Below are 23,780 nucleotides of genomic sequence, written 5' to 3'. Positions count from 1 at the left end.
GGAACAAGTTAGATGAGAAAGTGGTGTGTGCAAAAACAATACATGAATTTAAAAATAGTTTAGATAAAATGAGATATGAAGACGGGACCCCACGAGCATAGCTCCCCTTCCCGTAAAATACAACTAGGTAAATACAACTAGGTAAATACACACACACCTCTGTTCTCACCATTCTGAGTTTGTGTCATACCTTTCTTCCTACCATCGCTAGTTCTTAGTAGAAACATTTCTGCAAAACTTGCTGCTTGTAACAATGTCTCACATTTCTGCATGGTCACATATAGCCTAACTTCAATGCTCAGTAAGTAAAGGAATTGTTCAATTGCTATCACTTCTAATGCCATTTCTAGGTTTTTCACATTTTCTGCATACATCCATTTGTCTAGGTCACCCCTCACATTTCTGGCTAGATCCATATTTCCATGACTGGTATCCTTCCTAACTTCCTTGAATTTCTTTATGAAATACTCTGGGGAAATATCATATGGCTTTAGTATTTCACTCTTAATCTAATCATAATCATATATGCCACCCCTATCAAACAATGTGTAGACACTTATGGATTTTGGGATTAGGCTAGATCTTATCATTAATGACCAGAGGTCCTTTTTCCATCCTACCTGTTTTGCTATGCCTTCAAATGTAGAAAAGAATAATTCTGGATCCCTTTTGGTAAATTTGGGGATAAGATGACTCATTTTTATGATACTGTCCACTACATTTCCTTCAGTACTCACCCCCAATGACCACTGCACAGGCTGTCCTGCTCCAACCCTATTTGCTTCCCTTCGAGTCTCTGTCTCTCATCTAGGATAAACCTCATTGTGCGATTCAGCTCTAAGTTCCCTACTTATTCTAATTCCACTCATATCATCTATTGTGTCATAATATCTACTTCTTTCCTGTGGAAGTCTTTAATCTTCAACTCTAATTTCCTCCATGTAATATCTCTCTTATCCTTGGCAATCTTTCATCTATTCTATTTTCTCTCCTATCATCTTCCCTACTATAATATCTGCCCCTTACCTGTGGGAATTCCTTGAAGTCATGCAATTCTGCTCCTTACATTTGGTTGATTTCATTGTGTTTCATTCCACTTTCAAACCTATTTTTCTCCACATAATATCTCTCACATATACTAACTTCACTTCTATTATTCTCTGTGTCATAATACCTGTTCCTTACCTGTGGTAATTCCTCAAGGTAACAAAATTCTGCTCTTTGTCTTTGGTTGAGATCATCTATTCTGCTCTCACCAATACTGCTTCTCACATCATAATACCTATCACCCCTGTCATCTCGTGCCTCATAATATCTCTCATTTCTATAATCTTTTACATTATAATATCTCTCATTCCTATCACTCTTCATATCATAATATTCCTCTCTCCTATCATCTCTTATATCACAATATCTCTCTCCTACATGTGAGAATCCCTCGAAGTCATGACCATTTTCAGAGCTGCTTGAAATATTTGATCATGGCATTCTTAAATAGAAGGTGGGTACTATATGTAAACAAATCTGGCAGACATGCTTCTATTTCTATGATCGATCATGATTTAAATTCACTTGGTGACCTAACATCTCTACTTTTTTTCATTTCTATTTCCTATTTCCTCTCGAGTATTTTGCACACACTAATTTTTTTATCCAGTGAAGAAGAAAATTGATCCAAGACAAAAGGCCCCTATTTATATGGCATGAACTAGACTCTGTATTTGAGTTGATGTATCAAATCTTGGCCCTGATCAACACAGGTTCTATAATCTCTAGTACATCTATTTGCCTTTTTATATAATATCAATTTCATTTCACTGGGATAAGGAAAGGTGGAGTGCAACTAATTTAATTTACATGATATAAAAAATATATAAGGTTTTAACTTGCAAACAAGAATCAAGGGGGTAAGTACAGAGGCGTGTCTTAGAGACACCCACGTCTTTTTCCTTTTATACCCAAACCAGACAATACCAGTGCCAGGCACAGGTGCCTATTTACCTAATTGTATTTACCTAGTTGTATTTTACGAGATAGTGAGCTATGCTTGTAGTGTCCCATCTCTGTATCTCGCCATATCTAATTTGCTCTTAAATTCTTATACTGTTTTTGCAATCACTATTGTTTTGTCTAATATGTTCCATACATCCACCACTCTGTGTGGAAAGCTGTTTTTTTCAGGTCTCTTCTATATCTGCCCTTTTTGAGTTCCATCCCATGTCTTCTTGTGTTTCTCTTATCCAAATTTAGTAAGTCTTCTCTATCAAAGATTTCCATACCTCTCATAATTCTGTAGATGGTCAACAAGTCCCATCTTTCTCTTCTTTCTTCCAGAGTCGGTGGTTCTAGTTTTGACAATCTTTCTTCAAATGACAGTTTTGATAGTGTTGGGGCCATCTTTGTAGTTGCTCTCTGGATTCTCTCGATCTTCCTTATATTCTTTTTAGTACTGGGTGACCATAGTGTCACTGCATACTCCAATTTAGGCCTTATCAATGTATGTTCTTTACCATTTCTTCATCCAAATAAGTAAAAGACACTTTTATTCATCTTAGCAAGTTATAGGTTTTGCCGACAAATTTGTTTATATGTTTGTAAGGGGACATATCTTTTGTGATGATCACCCCCAGGTCTTTTTCAGATCCCACTTTCTTTACTTCCTTTCACCAATTTTTTATTTACCTGATATCCTTTTTTTTTTTTATCTCCAATTTCCATTATGCTACATCATGGAACATGACATGGCCAAATCCTTTTTCCTTGTATGGTAGGTGATACAAGGATGGACAATGTGAGAATTTTTGAAGTCCATTCATCCATATACCAAGGGCTTCTTCCCCCTTACAAGAGAGGTAGCCAAGTCAAGACACACCCATTCATACCCATTCCACTCCTATCCACCACCCCTGTTTCCCTCTTATCTTAGCTCCTCATGGATGAAGGGTCATTTGTGTCTCCTGCCCACTGCCTGGGTCAGAAGCAATGCAAGAAAACACAGCACATTCACAGCAAGGGTGTTTCACTTACATTGCAACCTTCCCTCCTCATCCCCTCATGTGAAAAATAGAGAAGATAGGAAGGATTACCTTTGGGCTGTGTCAGAATATCCATACACAACCATTTTCCACTCACCCCAATCCCCTGCCCTCTCACTCCCATGCTCAACAGACATTCTCCTCTTGCACAAAGCCCCTTTCATCCCATCCATCCATCTCATCCTCCATTATCCCCTCAAGTTCACTTCATCCACCCCTGCTTTCTATACCTCTTTTGCTAAGGTTTCTTTGGATGGTTGCAGGATGGGTGGTGGATGTGTGCTTTGATTTGGCCACACGTCTTATGGGGGGAAAAAGACCCTTTGGTATGTACAGGTAATTATGAATTGTTTGATCAATATTTTAACTGTCCGAATCCTATGCTTGTTATCATTCTGAGCACAGTTTCTAATCTGCTTTGTCTATTAGATTTCTTGTATACAAGTGAAGGTCATGTATATATATATATATATATATATATATATATATATATATATATATATATATATATATATATATATATATATATATATGTAAGTCATGTAGTAAGACTCCATAAATGTAGGGTTTATGTTTGATGGAATGCTCTGGTCATTCAGTGAGACAGTTGGGTGCTTTCTGAACTCAAAGCTGTCTAGGATGAGCAGTGTTGCTGAGGAATTCTGAGGGGATCCATAATATGGTGTGATGTACTAAGGGCATTTCAAGAACTGGAAGATAAAATGGTTAAAAAACAATAACTAATAAGTGAATAAATAAAATGTGATAAAATTTAATAAGATAAAAGTTTCACTAACCTCTCTCAAGGAATGGAATATGGTCATCTTGAATCCCAGCATAATATTTTGTTGCATCCTTAAACATAAATGGACGATTTTCAAGTAAGCCGAGTTCATGCAGACGTCTTTCATAAGAAACGAAACGCCTGTACCAATTATGAGTTTTTTCAAAATAGCCGTAAAACTTCATATTACTTGTCCCAATGAGATCAAGTAAAACAAAGAGATCCTGTAACAGTAATAAAATCTTGTAATTCATAACTACTTTAAATTATACAAAAATCCAATCTGACTTCTCATACCAAAAATAAATAAATAAATAAATAAAATTCTGTCAAGGATAAAATAAATCTAGGGTTATTACCATACGATGAAGTGCTACTGTGTTTTCTCTGTTATTGGGAGGATATGCAGTTGTACTTAAATTATGAGCAAGATTCCTTGCACCATAGAGAGAATCCGTGGCACTCCATCTTCTGAAAGCTTCTTCTCCATCTAAAAATATTAACTGAAGTGTCAAGCCTGATCTCTGAAAAGAAGAAAGTTGGAATATTAAATTACCGGTAATAACACATATTAAATGTACAAATGCTTGCTTGGATAGACTGCAGTATAGTATAACCTTGGACAATGAAATTAATCCATTTCATGATTCTGTTCTTAAACACACATTAGCTAACTAAATTAATTACAGCAAATGTGCCAAAGCACTACTGAGCTGGTGGGATTGTGTGTACAGGCATGTGTATATGTTTGTACCCTGAAGTATAATTCACTAACAGAGACAAAAAAAATCCAATAAACTTGTTTGTTAACTGATTTGTTCATGAAATGGGTCATTTGTCATCCAAGGTTCAACTGTACTCCACTAGGTAACACATCTATACTTGCTACGGTCACCTCCACGATCTCAAACAAAACAAGCATGTCCTCTTTATTATCTGGTCAATTGCAACCTTCTTGTAACCTGCACAGGGTCCCTTCACGTAACATAATTAATTCAAAAGCAGTCCTGACTTGTGAAAGAAATGGGGCAGGGATTGTTTTGTCTGAGATTACAGGAGTGACAATATAGGTATTAGTGTTGAATAAAATTTTCATTATATGGATGTAATTTACGTTTTGTCTTAGCTAATGTCACACACTTTTATCTATCAGAAGGTTAGACTCAGATCCACATGGTGTTTAAGTGATCAAAACTGCCTGGCCCTTTGTCTGCCCCTCAGCAGAATAAATATTTTGGCCTTGGGGGTGGGGGGGAGGGGTGGTGGTAAATTGTTACTGTACTGCAAAGGTTAAGAAAACAGTAAACCTGTTCATTAGAGCCTATAACAGCCTCATGGTTAATGGCTGATGAATTTATACTATTCACTGGGTGCAGGAGGCTTCAAAATCAAATGAGGCAAAAAGGTGTACAAACTTGAACTACTATAGGCAACACATCAGTCATCCCATTCAGTACCATTAGCTTTTACCATTCTCCTCTTGGTTGAACTTACTGGACTACTGCAGCCCCAAAGTAGCTGGCAATGGCTATTGTTTTGTCCTAGAGATCTTTACATGTGCTCTGTGTTTTCAGTATTATGTTGTTATCTTACTGCTGGATGGTGTTCTGAGTGGAGGTGACTGGGGATGACTTGTAGGTGCTGTGGTATGAATGTGGTAAATGTGGTGCAGATATGGGTATGCAGTTGGCATCTCCAGCATGGGGTCAAAGTTGTTACAAACTAGACTCTGCATTTGAGTTGATGTATCTAATCTCGGCCATGATCAGTACAGGTCCTATAATTCAGATTCTAGAATATCTATTTGCCTTTTTATAGGATCAATTTAGTCTCACCGGGGTAAGAAAAGGTGGAGTGCAACTAATTTAATTTAGATAACTTACAATTTGATTTTTAATTTACTATAAAGTTGGATGTAAAAAGAGTGCGAGTGCAGGAGTCTGAGAGAGGCCAATACCTACACATCTTAACTTATACCATGGCCACATGACACCAGTGCCAGGCACAGGTGCCTATGTATGCCAATATAGCCTATTCTATCACTATTTGCCCAGCTCCACACAATCTACCCATTTCTTTATTTTTGTGTGAAGAAGGCTCACAATATATCAACCACTAGTTATCTAAACAAGAAAGAATACAGATAACAAAAGTGATGACTCTACTTTGTATTGTCATCTTGTTTATGTGCCCTCTGGCCTCTGAGGACACAAGGCCCCAGTTTTGTAGTCTGCCATTGGCTTACAAATCTCCTGCAACTGGATAACCTGTATAAGTTACTCATGCTATAATCAACTATCCCATTTTTCTGGATTTATGGTAACCTAATATCAATATCAATTTACTTAGAAGGCGGGTGCTGTGGCCCTAGCTATGATGTGGCTTGGTGGCATACCCATGTCCTTTGTGTCATTGACCCCTGCATTCTTTGTGTCAGTGACGTATTGTGGAACATGACAAAGGTCACCATGTAGAAGGGGGTGAATGGGCATTGGCTGATGGGTATGGGCAATGTGTATGTGGAGTGAATGAGGGGAAAAGGGGAGGAGAGCAAGTAAGAAAAATGCAGTGGAAGAAAAATATAGAGAACAATTAGCTCGGGTAGAATTGACAGGCGATACAAGTGAAAGAGAAACTAGCTAGAAGAATCTGACATCAAAGAAGAGGCAATAAATAACATGAATAAATTATATGTTGCTCCATGACCGCAGGTGCTTTCATATATCTTTTTTTTTTTTTTGTGATTTTATTTAAGGGGCTGCAGATCTTCAGCCAATGAGGTGCAGAACAATGGGTTAATTGATTGTCAGGGAAGAGTGATTTAATATTGGGTTGTTTGGCTTGTTTCATAATATTTGCATTGTGAGTTGTATTTCAAATCTACTTTTATACATTTGTGTTCAGGGGAATTAGGGGTAGGCTCTGGCATATTTGCACGAAATGTTGCAGGAAATGAGCTTCCTCCCATCACCTAAATAAAATCACCCGGCGCTAATAAGAAAGACAGTTGTCCATGCCCATACCCACAGGCTGGCTATAGGGGAGCTAAGCCCCTGAAATTCATTAGCTCCCTTAGAGTTTCTTTTATGAAAATAATAATAATAATAATAATAATAATAATAATAATAATAATAATAATAACAACAACAACAACAACAATAATAATAATAATGCCTTAACCTCTTCGGTATGATGATGCCTATGTAGGCATCATGAAGTGCGAGTGGGTACGTGAGGATGCTGCTGCCGGTGTCTTGATTATATATATATATATATATATATACATATATATACATATACATATATTTATACATATATCTATACATATATATACATATACATACATATATATACATATACAGTAGCGAGCATAAGTTAAGGGACAGTAAAACACTTTCTGAATAAATCTTTATTGTAACTTAAGTATTTAATCAAGAGACCTGTAAACTGACACAGATTTACATACACTTCTAGTATAAATTCTGATGAAGTTTTAAAGCAATAGATAGACCGGTTAGTAAATAAGCAGAAGAATAGTACAACAGTTACATTTCCATGTAGTGCAAAAGTTAAGGGACACATAAAAAATGCAACCAAAAACCTTGTTGATGTCAATTTAGCTCTTATTTGTAAGCATTTATAAGACTTTCTGCATCAAGCCAATTATAGCTTAAGCTTGTACATTATTGGAACGCCTTAAAATCCATCATGGCGCCTGCAAAACGTCAACAAGTGTCTGAAGCAGAGAGAAACCGCACTGTGTCTTTACACAAAGATGAATTATCACTTTCAGAGATTTCACGTGCAATAGGGAGATCTCACAGTATCGTACAACGCATTGTACCTAGATTCAAACAGTCAGGAAACGTTAAAACATTGCCAATGACCGGCAGACCTCGAAAAACCAATGCGAGAGATGACAGAATGATGGTGAGACAGAGCATGCAGGACCGTTTTAAGACTGCAGCTGAAATTTCTTGCGAGATGGGTGAAACTTCCAGTGGCACAGTGTCTCGATTTACGGTTTCACGTCGACTGAAGCAAGCTGGTTTGTTGGCACGTGTCCCTGCTAAGAAGCCTTTGATCTCAAAGAAAAATAAAAAACTACGTCTTCAGTTTGCCCAAGAACATGTTGTATGGTCGGACGCACAGTGGGCTACAGTTCATTTCAGTGATGAATCCAAGTTTAATGTGATCGGGTCTGATGGAAAAAAGTGTCAGACGCAAATTAGGTGAAAGGTTGTCTCCAAAGTGCGTCAAAAAGACAGTGAAATTTGGAGGAGGTAGTGTGATGGTGTGGGGAGCCATTTCTGCTGCCGGGCCTGGACCGCTTGTTCGCCTGCATGGTACAGTAAATGCAGCTGTATACAAGGAGCTACTTCGACAGCATGCGCTACCAAGTTTACGAGCTGCAGCCGCAACCACCCATTTTCATGCAAGATAATGCTCCTTGCCACAAAGCCAAGTCCGTTACCACATTCTTGAGGGACGAGGGGTTATCAGTTATGAATTGGCCAGCCCAAAGCCCTGACCTTAATCCAATGGAAAACGTATGGAGGATCATTGGAGAATGTGCGCAAGCCAAAAATCCAGAAAAACAGGACAAACTATGGGAATATTTGGAAGAAGACTGGAAAAAGTTGACTCCGGAGTTTTGTAGAACATTAATAGGTTCCTGTGGTAAACGATGCAATGAGGTTATTCAGAACAAGGGTATGTTCACCAATTATTGATACTTTTGATATTTTTTTATGGTGTCCCTTAACTTTTGCACTACATGGAAATGTAACTGTTATACTGTTCTTCTACTTATTTACTAACCGGTCTATCTATTGCTTTGAAACTTCATCAGAATTCATACTAGAAGTGTATGTCAATCTGTGTCAGTTTACAGGTCTCTTGATTAAATATTTAAGTTACAAGAAAGATTTATTCAGAGAGTGTTTTACTGTCCCTTAACTTATGCTCGCTACTGTATATATTTTTTGTAGTTGTACATGAGTTATCCCCTGATTCTATGAACTGGTTTGATCATGTTTTCTGTTTTTATTATTACTCAGACTAAAAAAGAATGAGTAATACAGTAATGACTATATTTTATAATGCGAATAGTGTAATGCATCGTCAGAGCCCTTATATGCCTAAGTGCCGCCACAGGGGCAAAGTGCCACCCCCCAGCAAAGTGCCGCCCCAGGGCAAAGTTTTCAGTGACCGTCCCTGCTCCCCCCATCACCACTTCCCATCTCCACCATTCCTTACAGCCTGTTTTAGCTATTGGCTTGCGAAATAATTAATAAGAATTTAAAAATTGTATTTAATGTCCCTATTGCAGAAAGGAAAAGGGAAAAATATTTCATATTCTATTGACTCTAATGCAAAATTTGTATATTAACGTAAAATATTCAGGGCCTCTTTGACCTTTTTTTTTTTATTATAATTATTTTGTCAGCTTTGTGGGCAGCACGTCCAGACTAGAATTATCGCCCCCCTAAATGTGCCACCCCAGGACATATGACCCCCACCCCCACCCATGTGAGAGCCCTGTGCATTGTTCATATGTCAGCCAATGCTACAGGTGAGAATTTTACTTGTACTGAAGTGCTTTAAACAATAAAACAAAAATGTGATAAACTATTAACATCATTGGACTGGCTAGTGAGGTTTAATGAGTGTCTAAGGGAGTGCCAGAGGAATGGAGGAGTGGCTGTATACTTCCACTTTAAAAAAGAAAAAGGGAAAAATGTGGTTGTAGTGGTTTTAGAGGGAGCAGTTTGTTGAGTGTAATTGAAAAGTCTTATGAGAGGGTTTTCACTGAGAGGATTAGAAGAGGAACAGAGAGTAATTGGGCAGCAGTGTGGGTTTAGGAAAAGTAGAGGATTTGTGGATAAATTTTTTTGTGGTAAGGTAGATTTGTGAGAAGGGTTTACCAAAAGCTAAGGATAGTTTTTGGGCCTTTATGGATTTAGAGAAGGCTTATGATAGGAAAGATAGGATGGCAGTGTAGGAGGTAATGCAGAATTGGAGAAAGCTATTAAGGGCAATTAAGAGTTTTTAAAAGAGTAGTAGAACCTGTATTATGATTAGAAAAGGAGAGAGTGAGTGGTTTGAAGTAAAGATGGGGCTGCATCAGAGCTGTCTCATATTGTTAATAGTTGTTCAATGTGTACATGGATGGGGTGGTACAGGAGGTAAATGTGAGGGTAATGGGCAGGGGATTGGAGATGGTTAGAGATAGCGTAGAAAAGTGGGAGGTGAGCGAATAGTTGTTGGCAGCCAACACTGCACTTATGGCAGAATCAGAGGAGGGATTAAAGAAGTTTGTGACAGAGTTTTGGTAAGGGATGCAATAGGAAAGAGTTAAAGGTAAATGTGGGTAAAAGTAAGGTGATGAGACGTACAATAGAGGATGGCAGTGAGTTGAAAAAAGTCTTAAAGGAGACAGGCTAGAGAAAGTGGATAGTAAGTACTTGGGGTTGCATGTGGCAGGATATGAATATATGTGTGTGTGTGGATTTACCTAGTTGTATTATATGGGTAGGAGAGCTATGCTCATAGTGACACGTCTTTGTATCTTGCAACATCTAGTTTGTTCTTATATTCTTGTATGGTGTTTGCACACACTATTGTTTTGTCCAATTTATTCCAGACATCCACCACTCTGTGTGGAAAACATTTTTTTACAGATCTTTTCTATAACTGTCTTTTTTGAATTTCTTTTCCTGTCCCCTTGTTTTTCTTCTATCCCAATTTAATAGGTTTTCTCTGTCAAGGACTTCCATGCCTTTCATGATTCTGTAAATGGCCAATAGATCTTTCTCTTCTTTGCTCCAGGGTGGGTAGTTCCAGTTTGGACAATCTTTGCTCGTATGTCAATTTTGAAAGTGTTGGGACCATCTTTGTTGTTGCTCTTTGGATTCTTTCTATTTTCCTTATATTCTTTTTTGTACTGGGTATCCATAATGTTACTGCATACACCAATCTTGGTCTTATCAGCGTGTGACTAGTATTTTCTTTACCATTACCTTATTCAAGTAATTAAAAGCCACCTTTATTGAGCTTAGTAAATTGTAAGTTCCTGCAGCTATTTTGTTTATCTGCTTGTCAGGAGACATGTCTTTGGTGATTATTACTCCTAGGTCATTTTCAGAACCAACTTTCTTTTTTTGCACCGATTTTATATTGTCCTGATATTCTTTTTTTACTTTTTCCAAATTTCATTATACTACATTTCTTAATGTTGAAGTCCACTTCTCACTTCTGACTCCATTCCCAGACCTTGTCCAGGTCTCTCTGTAGCGATTCACAATCTTTTTCCGTACTTACTTTCTTTAGTAGTTTTGCATCATCTGCAAAGAAGTTCATGTAACATTCTACACCTTGATCCATGTCATTTACATATATAGCAAACATTATTGGAGCCAGTAATGAACCCTGTGGGACTTCACTTATCATTTCTTCCCAAGTAGAGTTATCTCTGAGCACCATTCATTTTCTCCCATGCAAGAAATCTTCCATTTCAATAGTTTTCTGTGTATATCTCCTGTTGTTTCGAGTTTTCTTAATAATTTTTTGTGTGGGACTTTATCAAATGCTTTTTGTAAGTCCAGGAAAACACATTCTGCCTATCTGTCCCTTTCTTGCATTATATCTATTAACCTTGAATAGAAACAGATACAATTTGTGACACATGATCTTCCCTGTCTAAAACCGAATTGTGTGTGTTGTGTGTGTATTTACCTAGTTGTATTTTTCAGGAGAAGAGCTATGTCATAGTGACCCACAGTTGCATCTTTCCACATCCAGTTCTTTCTTAAAATCATGTATAGTTTTAGCACTCACTGTTTTCTCTTTCAATTTGTTCCATATATCTGTTACTTTGTATGGAAAGCTGTTCTTTTTCAGATCTCTTCTGTAACTGTCCTTCTTAAGTTTCTTCTCGTGTCCTCTTGTATTTCTTCTGTCCCATTTAAGTAGGTCATCCCTATCAAGGATTTCCATCCCTTTCATAATTCTGTAGATGGTTACCAAATCGCCTCTTTCTCTTCTTTGTTCCAGTGTTGATAAGTTCAGTTTGTCCAATTTTTGTTTGTATTTCAACTTGCTAAGTGTTGGTGCCACCTTTGTCATTGCTCTTTGAATTCTTTCTAGTTTCCTTATGTTTTTTTGTTTTGTTTTTTATATTGGGTGTCCATAGTGAGGCTGCATATTCTAATTTTGGTCTTATCAATGTAACTAGTATCCTCTTTACCATTTCCTCATCCATGTAGTCAAAGGCTACTTTCATTGATCTTATTAAATTGTAAGTTTCTCCAACTATTTTGTTTACCCGGTACATGTTTCACTGGTGTCATGTCATTTGAGACAATTACTCCTCTCTTTCTGAGTTCACTTTTGTAACTTCATTTGTACCAATTTTGTACTGACCCAATATTCTATTTTTGCTTTTTCTAAATTCCATTATACTACATTTCTTGATGTTGAAATTCACTTCATTCTTTATACTCCAGTTCCAGACTTTGTCCAGGTCTTCTTGATAAGATTTGCAATCTTCTTCTGTACTTACTCTCTTCAATAGTTTCGCATCATCTGCAAAGAAATTCATATAACATTCGATGCCTTCATCCATGTCATTTATATAAATGGCAAACATTATCAAAGCCAATACAGAGCCTTGGGGGACTCCACTTATCATATTTACCCAATTTGAGTTTTTTCTCTTAAGTACTACTTTCATTTTTCTTCCGTTCAAGAAGTCTTTCATCCATTCCAATAATTTTCCTTGTATTCCAGCTACTGTTTAAATTTTTCTTAGTAGCTTTTTGTGTGGTACTTTGTCAAAAGCCTTTTATAAGTCAAAGAAGGCACAGTCTGCCCAACCATCTCTTTCTTGTATTATTTCTATTAATCTTGAGTAAAAGCATATTAAGTTTGTAGTACTCTACATGATCTTCCACTTCTAAATCCAAATTGGCTGGGGTTTAGTAGGTTCTCTTCCAAGTGTTTAGTCCATTTGTTTTTGATAACTCTTTCACATATTTTTGCAATTGTGCTTGTAAGGGATACCAGTCTATAGTTTGTTGGATTTTCTTTATCTCCTCCCTTGTATATTGGTAAAATATTTGCATTTTTCCAATCTTGTGGTATTTTTCCTTCTTTGAGTGAGAAGTCAATTATCTTGTGTATTTTATCTGTAAGTTCATCTATACATTCTTTTAATATCCGGTTTGCTATTCTGTCTAGCCCATATGACTTTCTGACATCAAGTTTCTTTATTTGGTCCCTTATTTCTTTCTATGTCACTGTTATTCCTTTCATTTTGGGGGATCCTTCTTACTGTCTTTCATCCCACATTTGTGAGCTTTCAATTGCAAATACAGACCTAAATTGCCTGGTCATTACTTCAGCCATTTCTACATTTTCTATGTATTCTTTGTTTCCTTCATGCAGTTTTACTATTTCATGTTTGTCTTTTAGTTTATCATTTACATATCTGTAAAATAGTTTAGGTTTGTCTTTGCATTTGTCTATTATTTTTTTTCATAGTTTTTTTTCCCTCTGCATATGTCTACATATTTATTTCTCAGTTTGATGTATGTTTGCCATTTAGTCACTTTTTTGTCTTTTTTCCATCATTTCCAGGCTTTGTCTCTTCTATCTTTAGCACCACTACACTTATTATCATACCAACTCTTTATGTACACCCTTTTTTGTTTCTGCTTAGGTACATGTTTATCTGTTCCCTCCTTATATATTTCTTTAACAATGTTCCATTTCTCTTCCATCTTTGTTTCATCATTTACGTATTTTTTCCAACTAGCATTTTGATTTTTTTTTCTAAGTTTTACAAAGTCAGTTTTGTTGTACATTAATCTTCCTTCTCTATGTTTTTCATTTCTTCTCACAACATTTTGTTCCTCAAGCTCGAACTCTATTAGTATGTGGTCACTCTTCCCAATTGGTGTCTTATAATTTATTTCCTCTACAATTTCAGGCTCAGAAGTGAATATAATTTCTAGTCTCAATGGTTCTTCATTGTGTCTATATCTAGTATTTTCTTTGACCCATTGAGTCAATGAATAGTCAATGGTCAGCTCCAGTAGGATGTTGCCCCAGAGTTCCTCTCCACCTTTTATTGTCAATTCTTCCCAATTTATTTCCTTTGCGTTAAAGTCACCCATAATTACTATGTTTTCTCCATATTTCAGTGTCTCAGTTAATTCATTCTTTGTGTCTTCCAGTAATTTTGAGTGTTTGCTGTCAAACCAAGTCTTAGTTTTTGGGGGCACATATAGAACTATGAACTTTCAGCATTTCATACTGCTATTTTTTACTTTAATTGAGATCAATTCAACATTTTCCTTACCTTCTGCTGCCTTTATCACATTTAGGCCCTTTCTAGTCAATAACATGACTCCTCCCCCCTGTCTGTCCATTCTATTTTTCGACCAAAGGTTGTATAAACCTTGTCCCACCATACTTGATTGTATAGGACCTTTCAGTTTTGTCTCCACAACTCCCATTTTGTCTGGTTTCTCTATTGACAAACAGTTGTTTAATCAATTTATTCCAGAAATCATACTGTCCATGTTTGTATATCACACTTTTCATTTTTTCCCCTTTCTTCTCTTTTTTGGTTTACCTTTCCATTATTCTGATGTACCAATTTCTCTGTCTCAGATCCACTCTCCCCCAAAAAAAAAAAAAAAAAAAAAAAAAAAAAAATATATATATATATATATATATATTATATATATATATATATTCTGTTATTTTCTCGTTTTTTTTTTCTTTTTTTTTTTTAGCTTCACTTCTCAGTGCCCTGTCTTTCTCTGTTTCCTCTTCATTCATTTCCTTTTATATCCACATTCTAAAAATTTTCACTGTTTACTAGTTTTGCTGCTTTTGATGGTACTTCTTCCACTATCATTTGAGTTCTCAGTTTGATTTTCATTGGCCTCCCTCGTCCTGAACCATTTTCAGTATCTCCTTTGGAATTTCTTTCTCTTTTTCTCTTTGGTATTTGTGAACATTGTATTTTTCATTGATACCATAAATCACAATGCATTTCTTTTTGTCCACTGTGTCTCACCCAGTTTTCCTTTCTTTTTATCACCTTGATCACTGTTTCCTTGCATTCTCTTCTACCTGCTGCTGTATTATTTCTTTGAATGAGAGTTTTGATTTTCATGTTCCCGTTTCCACTGATTTTTTATTTCATTTCTCTTTGATTGATTCTTTCATCTTTTCAGTTACTGCTTGTAACTGATGTTTTATCTCTTTCTTCAATTCTACATTATTTCTAACCTCATTTTCCTTTCATTTTCTCTTTTAATCACACTCAGTTCACTTTTTAGATCATTTAATTGTCTTAGTATTGCCTTGTTAGTTCTGCATAAGTTTGATATCTCTAATTGTAAAGATTTATGGTCTGATTTTAAATCAATCAATTCTTCTGCTAAGTTGTTGGTGTCTCGATTCCTTATTGTTCTGCTAATCCTAATATCTCTATCAATGTCCATAGTTTTATCCATTACTCCCCCTTCCCTCCTAAATCACGAGAATAAATCAGTGTTGTACCTGTAAGTCATCCTTGGAGTAACGTTTAAACATGTTTTCTTAGGGATCACTCCCAATGGTGACTCAACTCTGGATATATCCAATACCCTCTTGGTTGGTTTGTTGATCCTTATTTCATCATTGCTACTCTCCATTCTGTGCTAAAACTATGATTTCCAAGAATGGGACTGGATACATTACTGGTCACACAAAAACATATTGTTATATCCCGAAAATAACGAGGCATTTTCCTGAATCAGCAACAAAATGCTAGTGTGGAGCTCAATGCTAGCACCTCCTTCCTCTGCGACAGTGTATTTACCTAGTTTACCTAGTTGTATTTTGCGGGAAGGGGAGCTATGCTCGTGATGTCCTGCCTTTGTATCTCGCAGTGTCTAGTTTGTTTTTAAACTCATGAATGGTTTTTGCGCATACTATTTCATTGTCCAGTTTGTTCCAAGTGTCCAAAACTCTATGAGGAAAACTGTTTTTCTTCATTTCTCTTCTATAGCTATGTTTTTTGATTTTCTTTCCATGTCCTCTTGTGTTTCTTTTGTCCCAGTTAAGTAAGTTCTCTCTATCGAGTACCTCTGTGCCTCTCATGATTCTGTAGATGGTCAATAAGTCACCTCTCTCTCTTCTTTGCTCCAGTGTCGGTAACTCCAGTTTAGCCAATCTCTCCTCGTATGATAGGTTTGCAAGTGCAGGTGCCATTTTTGTAGCTGCTCTTTGGATTCTTTCTATTTTCTTTATATTCTTTTTGGTACTGGGGGACCACAATGTCGCTGCATAATCTAATCTAGGCCTTATCAATATAACCAATATTTTTTTATCATGTCTTCGTCCAAGTATGTAAACGCCACTTTTATTGATCTTAGCAAGTTGTAAGTCTCCCCGACAATTTTGTTAATCTGTATATCATAGGACAAGTCGTTCGTGATAATTACTCCCAAATCTTTTTTGGATCCTACTTTCTTTACTTCTTTGGTTCCAATTGTATATTTTCCTGATATTCTGTTTTTGCTTTTTCCAAACTCCATTATGCTACACTTCTTAGTATTAAAGTCCACTTCCCATTTCTGACTCCAGTTCCATACCCTATTTAGGTCTTCTTGCAGTGCTTCACAGTCCTCATCAGTTTCTATTTTCCTTAGCAGTTTGGCGTCATCAGCAAAGAAGCTCATGTAGCAGTTCACGTCCTCGTCCATGTCATTCATATAGATAGCAAACATTATTGGTGCCAGCACAGATCCTTGCGGTACTCCACTGATCACCTCTTTCCAATCTGAATATTTTTCTCTGAGCACTACTCTCATCTTTCTACCAGTCAGAAAGTCCTCTATTCATTTTAGTAGGTTTCCTTGTATTCCTCCTATGTGTTCCAGTTTTTTTAGTAGTTTTCTGTGTGGTACTTTGTCAAAGGCTTTTTGCAAGTCTAGGAATGCACAATCAGCCCATCCATTTCTTTCTTGCACTATGTCTATTAGTCTTGAGTAAAAGCATATTAAGTTTGTGGAGCATGATCTTCCTTGTCTGAATCCGAATTGTCTTGGGTTTAATATGTCATTGTCTTCCAGATATTTTACCCATCTCTTCTTGATTATTTTCTCACAAATTTTGGCTATGGTGCTTGTTAGTGATACTGGCCTATAGTTGGTGGGTTCTTCCTTGTTTCCTCCTTTGTATATTGGTACAATGTTAGCGTTTTTCCAGTCCTCGGGTATCTTTCCTTCTTTGAGTGAGCTGTTTATTAAGATGTGTATTTTGTCTGTTAGTTCTTCTTTGCACTCCTTTAGAATCCAATTTGCAATACCATCTGGGCCATGTGATTTTCTGACATCCAGCCTTGATAGATGTTCTGATATTTCCTTTAGTGATGCTGTAAACTCATTCATGAGGGGAGATTTCTTGTTTTTATCTATGTCACAATTTGGTATTTTCTCTCTGGTGAAAACAGATTTAAAGTGATTGTTCATGACTTCGGCCATCTCTAAATCTTCTGTGTATTCTATGTTTCCTTGGCATAGTTTCACCATTTCCTGTTTGTTTTTAAGTTTACCATTTACATACCGATAGAATAGTTTGGGTTGCTCTTTGCATTTGTCTATAATATCCTTCTCATGGTTCCTTTTTTCCTCTCTTCTCACATTAACATACTCATTTCTACAGTTAACATAAATTTGCCATTTGCTTTGTTTTTTGTCTTTTCTCCACTTTTTCCAAGCTTTGTCCCTTCTGTCTTTTGCCTCACTGCATCTTTTGTTGAACCAACATTTAATGTACTCTCTCTCTCGCTTTTGTCTTGGTACATGCCTGTTTACACCTTCATTGTAGTTTTCCATCAATATATTCCATTTCTCTTCCACTGTTGTCTCTTCCCTGTAAAATTTTTCCCAGTTTACATTCCGGAAGAATGTCTTTAGTTTGGTAAAGTCTGTTTTGTTGTACATCAGTCTTCCTTTCCTATGCTTTTCGTTCCTCTCTATGTCTATTTCTTCCTTTAGTACAGTTTCGATGAGTACATGGTCACTCTTTCCAATTGGTGTCTCGTACTGGACTTTATGCACTATTTCAGGTTCTGTTGTAAATATTAGATCTAGTTTCGATGGCTCTTCATTATTTCTGTACCTTGTGTTTTCACGGACCCATTGGGTCATTGTGTACTCTATGGTCATATCTAGCAGTACATTGCCCCACGAGTCATCTCCTCCTTGCACTGTCATGCTGTCCCAACAAATTTCTTTGCAATTGAAGTCCCCCATAATTACCAGATTACCCTTACCCATTAGTATCTCATTTAGTGATTTTCTTGTATCATCTAGCATTTTTGTATGTTCGTTTTCTTTCCAAGCGCTTGTTTTTGGAGGCACATAAGTCACCACAAACTTTCTACTTTTCATATTCTTGCCTTCGACTTTTATCATGATCAATTCAACATTACCTTTGCCCTCCGCAGTTTTTGTCACCTTTAGGTCTTTCTTGGCCAAGAACATGATTCCCCCTCCCTGTTTCTTGTCCCTGTTTTTAATCCAGTAGTTGTATAAACCTTGTCTGATAACAGTGGATGGTATTTCACCACTTAGTTTAGTCTCTACAATTCCCATTATGTCTGGTTTTGCTTCTAACAGATAATCATTGAGTTGTATTTACCTAGTTGCATTTACCTAGTTGTATTTTACAGGAAGGGGAGCTATGCTTGTGGTGTCCCGTCTTCATATCTCATTTTATCTAGCCTGTTTTTAAATTCGTGTATCGTTTTTGCACACACCACATTTTCATCTAACTTGTTCCAAACATCTATTACCTTGTGGGGAAAGGTGTTCTTTTTCAGGTCTCTTCTATAATTGTCTTTCTTGATTTCCTTTCCATGTCCTCTTGTATCTCTACTATCCCATTTTATTAGATCCTCTATATCAATAATTTTCATGCCTTTCCTGATTCTATAAATAGTTATCAAGTCTACTTTCTCTCTTCTTTGCTCCAATGTCTGTAGTTCAAGTTCTGCCGGCCTCTCCTCATATGATAGTTCTGAGAGCGTTGGTGCCAATTTCGTAATTGCTCTTTGTATTCTTTCAAGTTTTGTTATACATTTTTTTGTACTTGGTGACCACATCATCACTGCATACTCCAATTTTGGTCTTATCAAAGTGACTAGTATTTTCTTCACCATTTCTTCATCCAGGTATTTAAATACCACTTTGATTGATCTTATTAAATTATAAGTTTCTCAAGAGCACAAGCACTAAACATGACTTACCATTTATCATGAAGATGGATACTAACACATTATTGATAGAGAGGATCTAATATAATGGGATGAAAGAAATACAAGAGGACACGGAAAGAAAATCAAGAAAGACAGCTATAGAAGAGATCTGAAAAAGAATAGCTTTTCTCACAGAGTAATAGACAGTTGGAACAAGTTAGATGAGAAAGTGGTGTGCAAAAACAATACATGAATTTAAAAATAGTTGAGATAAAATGAGATATAAAGATGGGACACCACGAGCATAGCTCCCCTTCCCGTAAAATACAACTAGGTAAATACAACTAGATAAATACAAGAAAGACACAACAATTCAGCAGAAGTTATGAAAAACTAGCACCTATGGTATGAAATGGGGAATTTAGGGTTTTAGTCAGAACTCATATATTATGGAACTTGAGTTGCACAGAAACTGTAAATTATGATGATAATAGTGATGAAGATGATGAAACCAAAATCCTGCATACTGAACAACACATGAAAATGGTGATAAAGTAAGTTTTCTGTCAAATTTCTAGTCCTTAAACTCACCATAGTTACATCCAATTTGGACTAACAGTATTTAAAAAAGACGGAAAAGATAAGGCTTGCTCACCTTGCACAAGTGCACATGGGAGATGTTATGTACAGTTAAGGAGGATATAAGCTAACTAGAGAAAAATGAGATACAAGAAAAACATTAAAAAAGTTCAGCCTCCAGTAATATATAATGGAAAAAAAAAAAAAATCTAGTCACATGGTAACCTTTTAGTTTAAAAATATAATAAGTTTCAAACTAAGGTAAGCTAGAATGAAGACTTTAAAAATGCATTAAGAAGTTGGGTGAACTAGGATATTGAGAGCAACTCTCTCTTCTCTTTCTTGCAAGCACTAACAGATAAGTACATAATAAAACAATAATTAAAGAAGTGTTCTCCTGCAATATTTTACACACAAATATATTAAGACCAACACCTGGTTCCCTGGAACACATATAATACTTCTTAAGCATAAACACAATACTAGACCATGCTCCCCCATACATATACCCAGAAGAATAAACATTACCATGAAATATTTAATTTACCCTTGTCTGCATACATTTGGGGTCAAAGAAGGGAAAGAGGAGACTTGCTCACTATAGAATAATGAAAGGAATGGAAGTCTTAGATAAGAATGACTTGTTGATATGGGATAATGGTAAAACAAGAGGGCACGAAAAGAAACTAAAAAAGGATGGTTACAGAAGAGATCTGAAAAGTAACAGCTTCCCACACAGAGTGATAGGTACTTGGAACAAATTAGACAACGAAACAGTGTGTGCAAACACTATTCGAGATTTTAAGAAAAAACTTGATGCTGAGATACAAAGATGGGTCACCACCAGCATAGCTCTCTTCTCGTATAATACAACTAGGTAAATACAATCCTGTATTGTAGTAATGCCAACACAAAACTTGGTTTGCCTCAGACACTAACATATACCCTATATACTCATATCACACCAGGACAAAGAACACATCTTTCTCCACTGTCCTACACTCACACAAAGACAATAAAGCAATATTTCTTCTTTGAAATTTTACCACTCACCTTGAGGTTGCAGGTTTCCAGTAAAATCCAGAAGCAAATGTGAATTTGACAATGATGATGATGGTGGTGATGATGGTGACAGTCACCATCACCACTAAGGTGATGGTGACAGTGATGATAGCAACAGTGGCAATGTTAGTTGTATCAGTGATTACAGTAGTGATGGTAGTGGTGGTGTTAGTGACAGTGGTGGTGATAGTGGTTGAACGAAGTGAGTAATGATAATAATGATGAGATCTACTCCATCTTAAAGAAGAAGGCCAATCACAGTTACTCACGGCAAAGGGTACAAAGGTGCGATTGTAGTCTCCCCCAGGCAGTTTGCATTTCCTCCACTTTCCAAGACACTTTAGAGGTCTGGGATGGGTCATTTCATCCAAGGACTCTTCTGACCCGTCTTTTAGTCTCACAACCCATTTTTCTGAAGCCCTTTTGCCCTTGTTCACACGTAATTTCCGACGTATTTTTACCATTCGTTTTTTTTTGCACTACCAAAACAAATGTACACTATTTAAAATAATTGTTTGCACAAATTAAAGCAATGTTAAACAACAAATTAAAGGCATTAAGGAGAGGGCAGAAGCAAATGATGGGCCTATTTCTCAAACCTCACTACATATTAGTATTACCTTACATTGTGGTTACAGAGATATCTTTCTTGAGAGTGAGCAATCACAATTTCAAATAACTGGTCAAACTTAAAATTTGTATTAATATATCTGTCACACATATATGTGATGGAGTATTAAATTATGGGTCTATGAAACAGGGTAAGGCAATCTCAATGCTTTGGTGAGATCTATTAAATGGCCCAAAAATTATCTATAAAGGAGAAGATTGTACAAGAGGTAACAGAATCAAAAGTCCTTTAACCCCTTTAATACTGTGATGCAATATGTTAATGTGTATCATGACAACCAATTAAATATTTACCTGGAAGAATAGCCATGTATATTTACTTTTAAGAATTAATAAAGTTACCCAATTAATAAAACATACATTTCCCAAATGATTTTGATAACACTCTAAAAGCAACCTTATTTCACCATGGCCTAAAGTATCAAAAGGAGTAGCTCTGAAGGTAGATACAAAATGATAATGTTGTTCAATAAGCAAATAAACTATTTGAGATAATGCAGTGTATGGCAAAAGACTACATGATATTCAGGAAGTCATCCCTAATCACCCTCAAAATCATAAGGTTATCTATGGCATAATCTGAGGACAGAATCACTGGGTTACAAAGTTGTTTGGGTGTGGACCATTATCACCATCAGCATGACATACTTTATGAATTTTGTTGTGGCTAAAGAAAGGCTACTTTATACATCTATCTTTTTAACAATAAACAGTACTTCTATTTTTAGGGACAATATCACATTGATGGAGCTTTAAAGAGAACAACAAACATAGGGATAGTATAATTTAAAAATTATTAGCATTCTTTTTTGAGAGGACATTAGTCTCCAATCATATAAGAAGACTAACTTGGTCCATGGGGATATCATTGAAGTCCACAAAATATTGACTCCATAACATGTGTCGTCAATACTCTATACATGATCTTGTAGAAAGCCTTCCCATGGCAATCACTGCAATCTTCCCAGGAAGATATGAATCTCTACACCACACAAAGTGACAGTGATGCAATAAGATATGAATGAATGAATATCTCATACAAGGATGCATATGAGGATATGGACTTCAGCCTGAAGGGGATTCTGATTAATCAAAATTTCCCCTCAGTATAGAGTTCTCCCTCATTAGTACATGAAATTGCATGACCTTTGTCAAAACAAAATCCATAAAATATGCCTTCATGTTGAAAGGTATTTATTTTATTTTGTTACCAATAAGTCACCAGTACTTGATCTGAGGGTGGTAGATATGAGTGTATACATAACTAATCCCCTACCAAAAAGGTTATACTCCATACATGCTCCACAGAATGTATCCACTAATTAGTGCATAGCAAATTATCTCACCATTGTACATACCCAGAAAAACACTTAATGCAAATTCAAATTCATTAATATCTTCCAATTGGTAATACAAGTTGCAAATATTGTTCTCACTGCTGTTGACAATTATTATTCATCCACACCCCACAGCAGACTTTTATGACATGAAACCAACCTTGATATGGCATGAAAGCTCATTATGCTTAGCCACTGTAACTGAATCAACCAAAACAATGCTGTAAATCCTCAAGTAAGAGTCGACTTTATGTAAAATTTGACACCCCCTAATTGTGGCCAAAAAATCTAAAGTTTTTCATACACCTTGTGTAAAAGATAGCTCTAGTTGTTTCAGGCCTGCTGTAATGGATCAACAGTGGTGATGCAGTAACCCCTGGCTATTAACCCATAAACTGTCACCCTTGCTTTTTTATAACCTGTCTTACCATATACAGCCACATATGGTATATCATTACATTTCTCATATGTTTTGCTGAATGAAGTTGTAACCAAGTTACCTTGGTTATAATAAAAGTAATTTGTTCATATCTCTATCCAGTTCATTCATCACATTCATAATGATATGCACATTAACAGGATTCTGATGTAATATCTTTATGTATAGTGTTTCTCATACATAAATACATATATATATACCAAAGGCTTTTTCCCCCTTACAAGGGAAGTAGCCAAAAAACAAAGCCATTAAATCCACTTCCACCCATTCCATCCCCATATACTCCACTCCCATTTACCCCCCTCCCTCCCTCCTATCTTGGCTCCTCCAGGATGACGGGTCATCCCTACTACAGGTATCTGGCTATGTAGTGAAACGCCCTGTAACCATCCCTACATCTCACCTACTGCTCTGGGTCAGAAGCAGTGTTGCAAGACACAGCAAGGCCGTTTAATTAAAATTCATTAAATTGACAACCCCTCCTCTCTGTCCTCTTATACAGAAATGGAAATGGGTAGAAATCCCTTTGGGCTGTGTCAATTTATTTTTCACACATACTCTCTCACCCCCCATCCCCACCCACTCCCTTTCATGCATCACAGCATCATCCACACACAACCATTCTCCATTCACCCCTATCTTCTTTCTCCCA

The 23,780-nt window shown here is 36.4% G+C and overlaps 1 protein-coding gene across 2 annotated transcripts in view; it reads right to left on the bottom strand.

The window, feature by feature from the left end:
• Positions 1-23,780, bottom strand: part of LOC143024163 (glutaminyl-peptide cyclotransferase-like) — a 107,119-nt gene that overhangs the window by 3,646 nt on the left and 79,693 nt on the right. Inside the window, exons 4-6 of one of the 2 annotated variants that reach the window (XM_076182962.1) lie at positions 20,992-21,201; positions 4,179-4,343; positions 3,833-4,043 (exon numbers count right to left, since the gene is read on the bottom strand). In XM_076182962.1, the coding sequence (XP_076039077.1) occupies positions 3,833-4,043; positions 4,179-4,343; positions 20,992-21,201 (586 nt within the window). The remainder of the gene's footprint in view (positions 1-3,832; positions 4,044-4,178; positions 4,344-20,991; positions 21,202-23,780) is intronic. The other variant, XM_076182963.1, reaches the window with a different exon arrangement.

The sequence above is a fragment of the Oratosquilla oratoria genome, chromosome 3, assembly GCF_046742065.1.
Source record: "Oratosquilla oratoria isolate Oo_2021 chromosome 3, ASM4674206v1, whole genome shotgun sequence".
Classification (NCBI taxonomy): domain Eukaryota; kingdom Metazoa; phylum Arthropoda; class Malacostraca; order Stomatopoda; family Squillidae; genus Oratosquilla; species Oratosquilla oratoria.
Note: the sequence above shows the minus strand (reverse complement) of the source record. Positions and strands in the feature narration are given on the sequence as shown.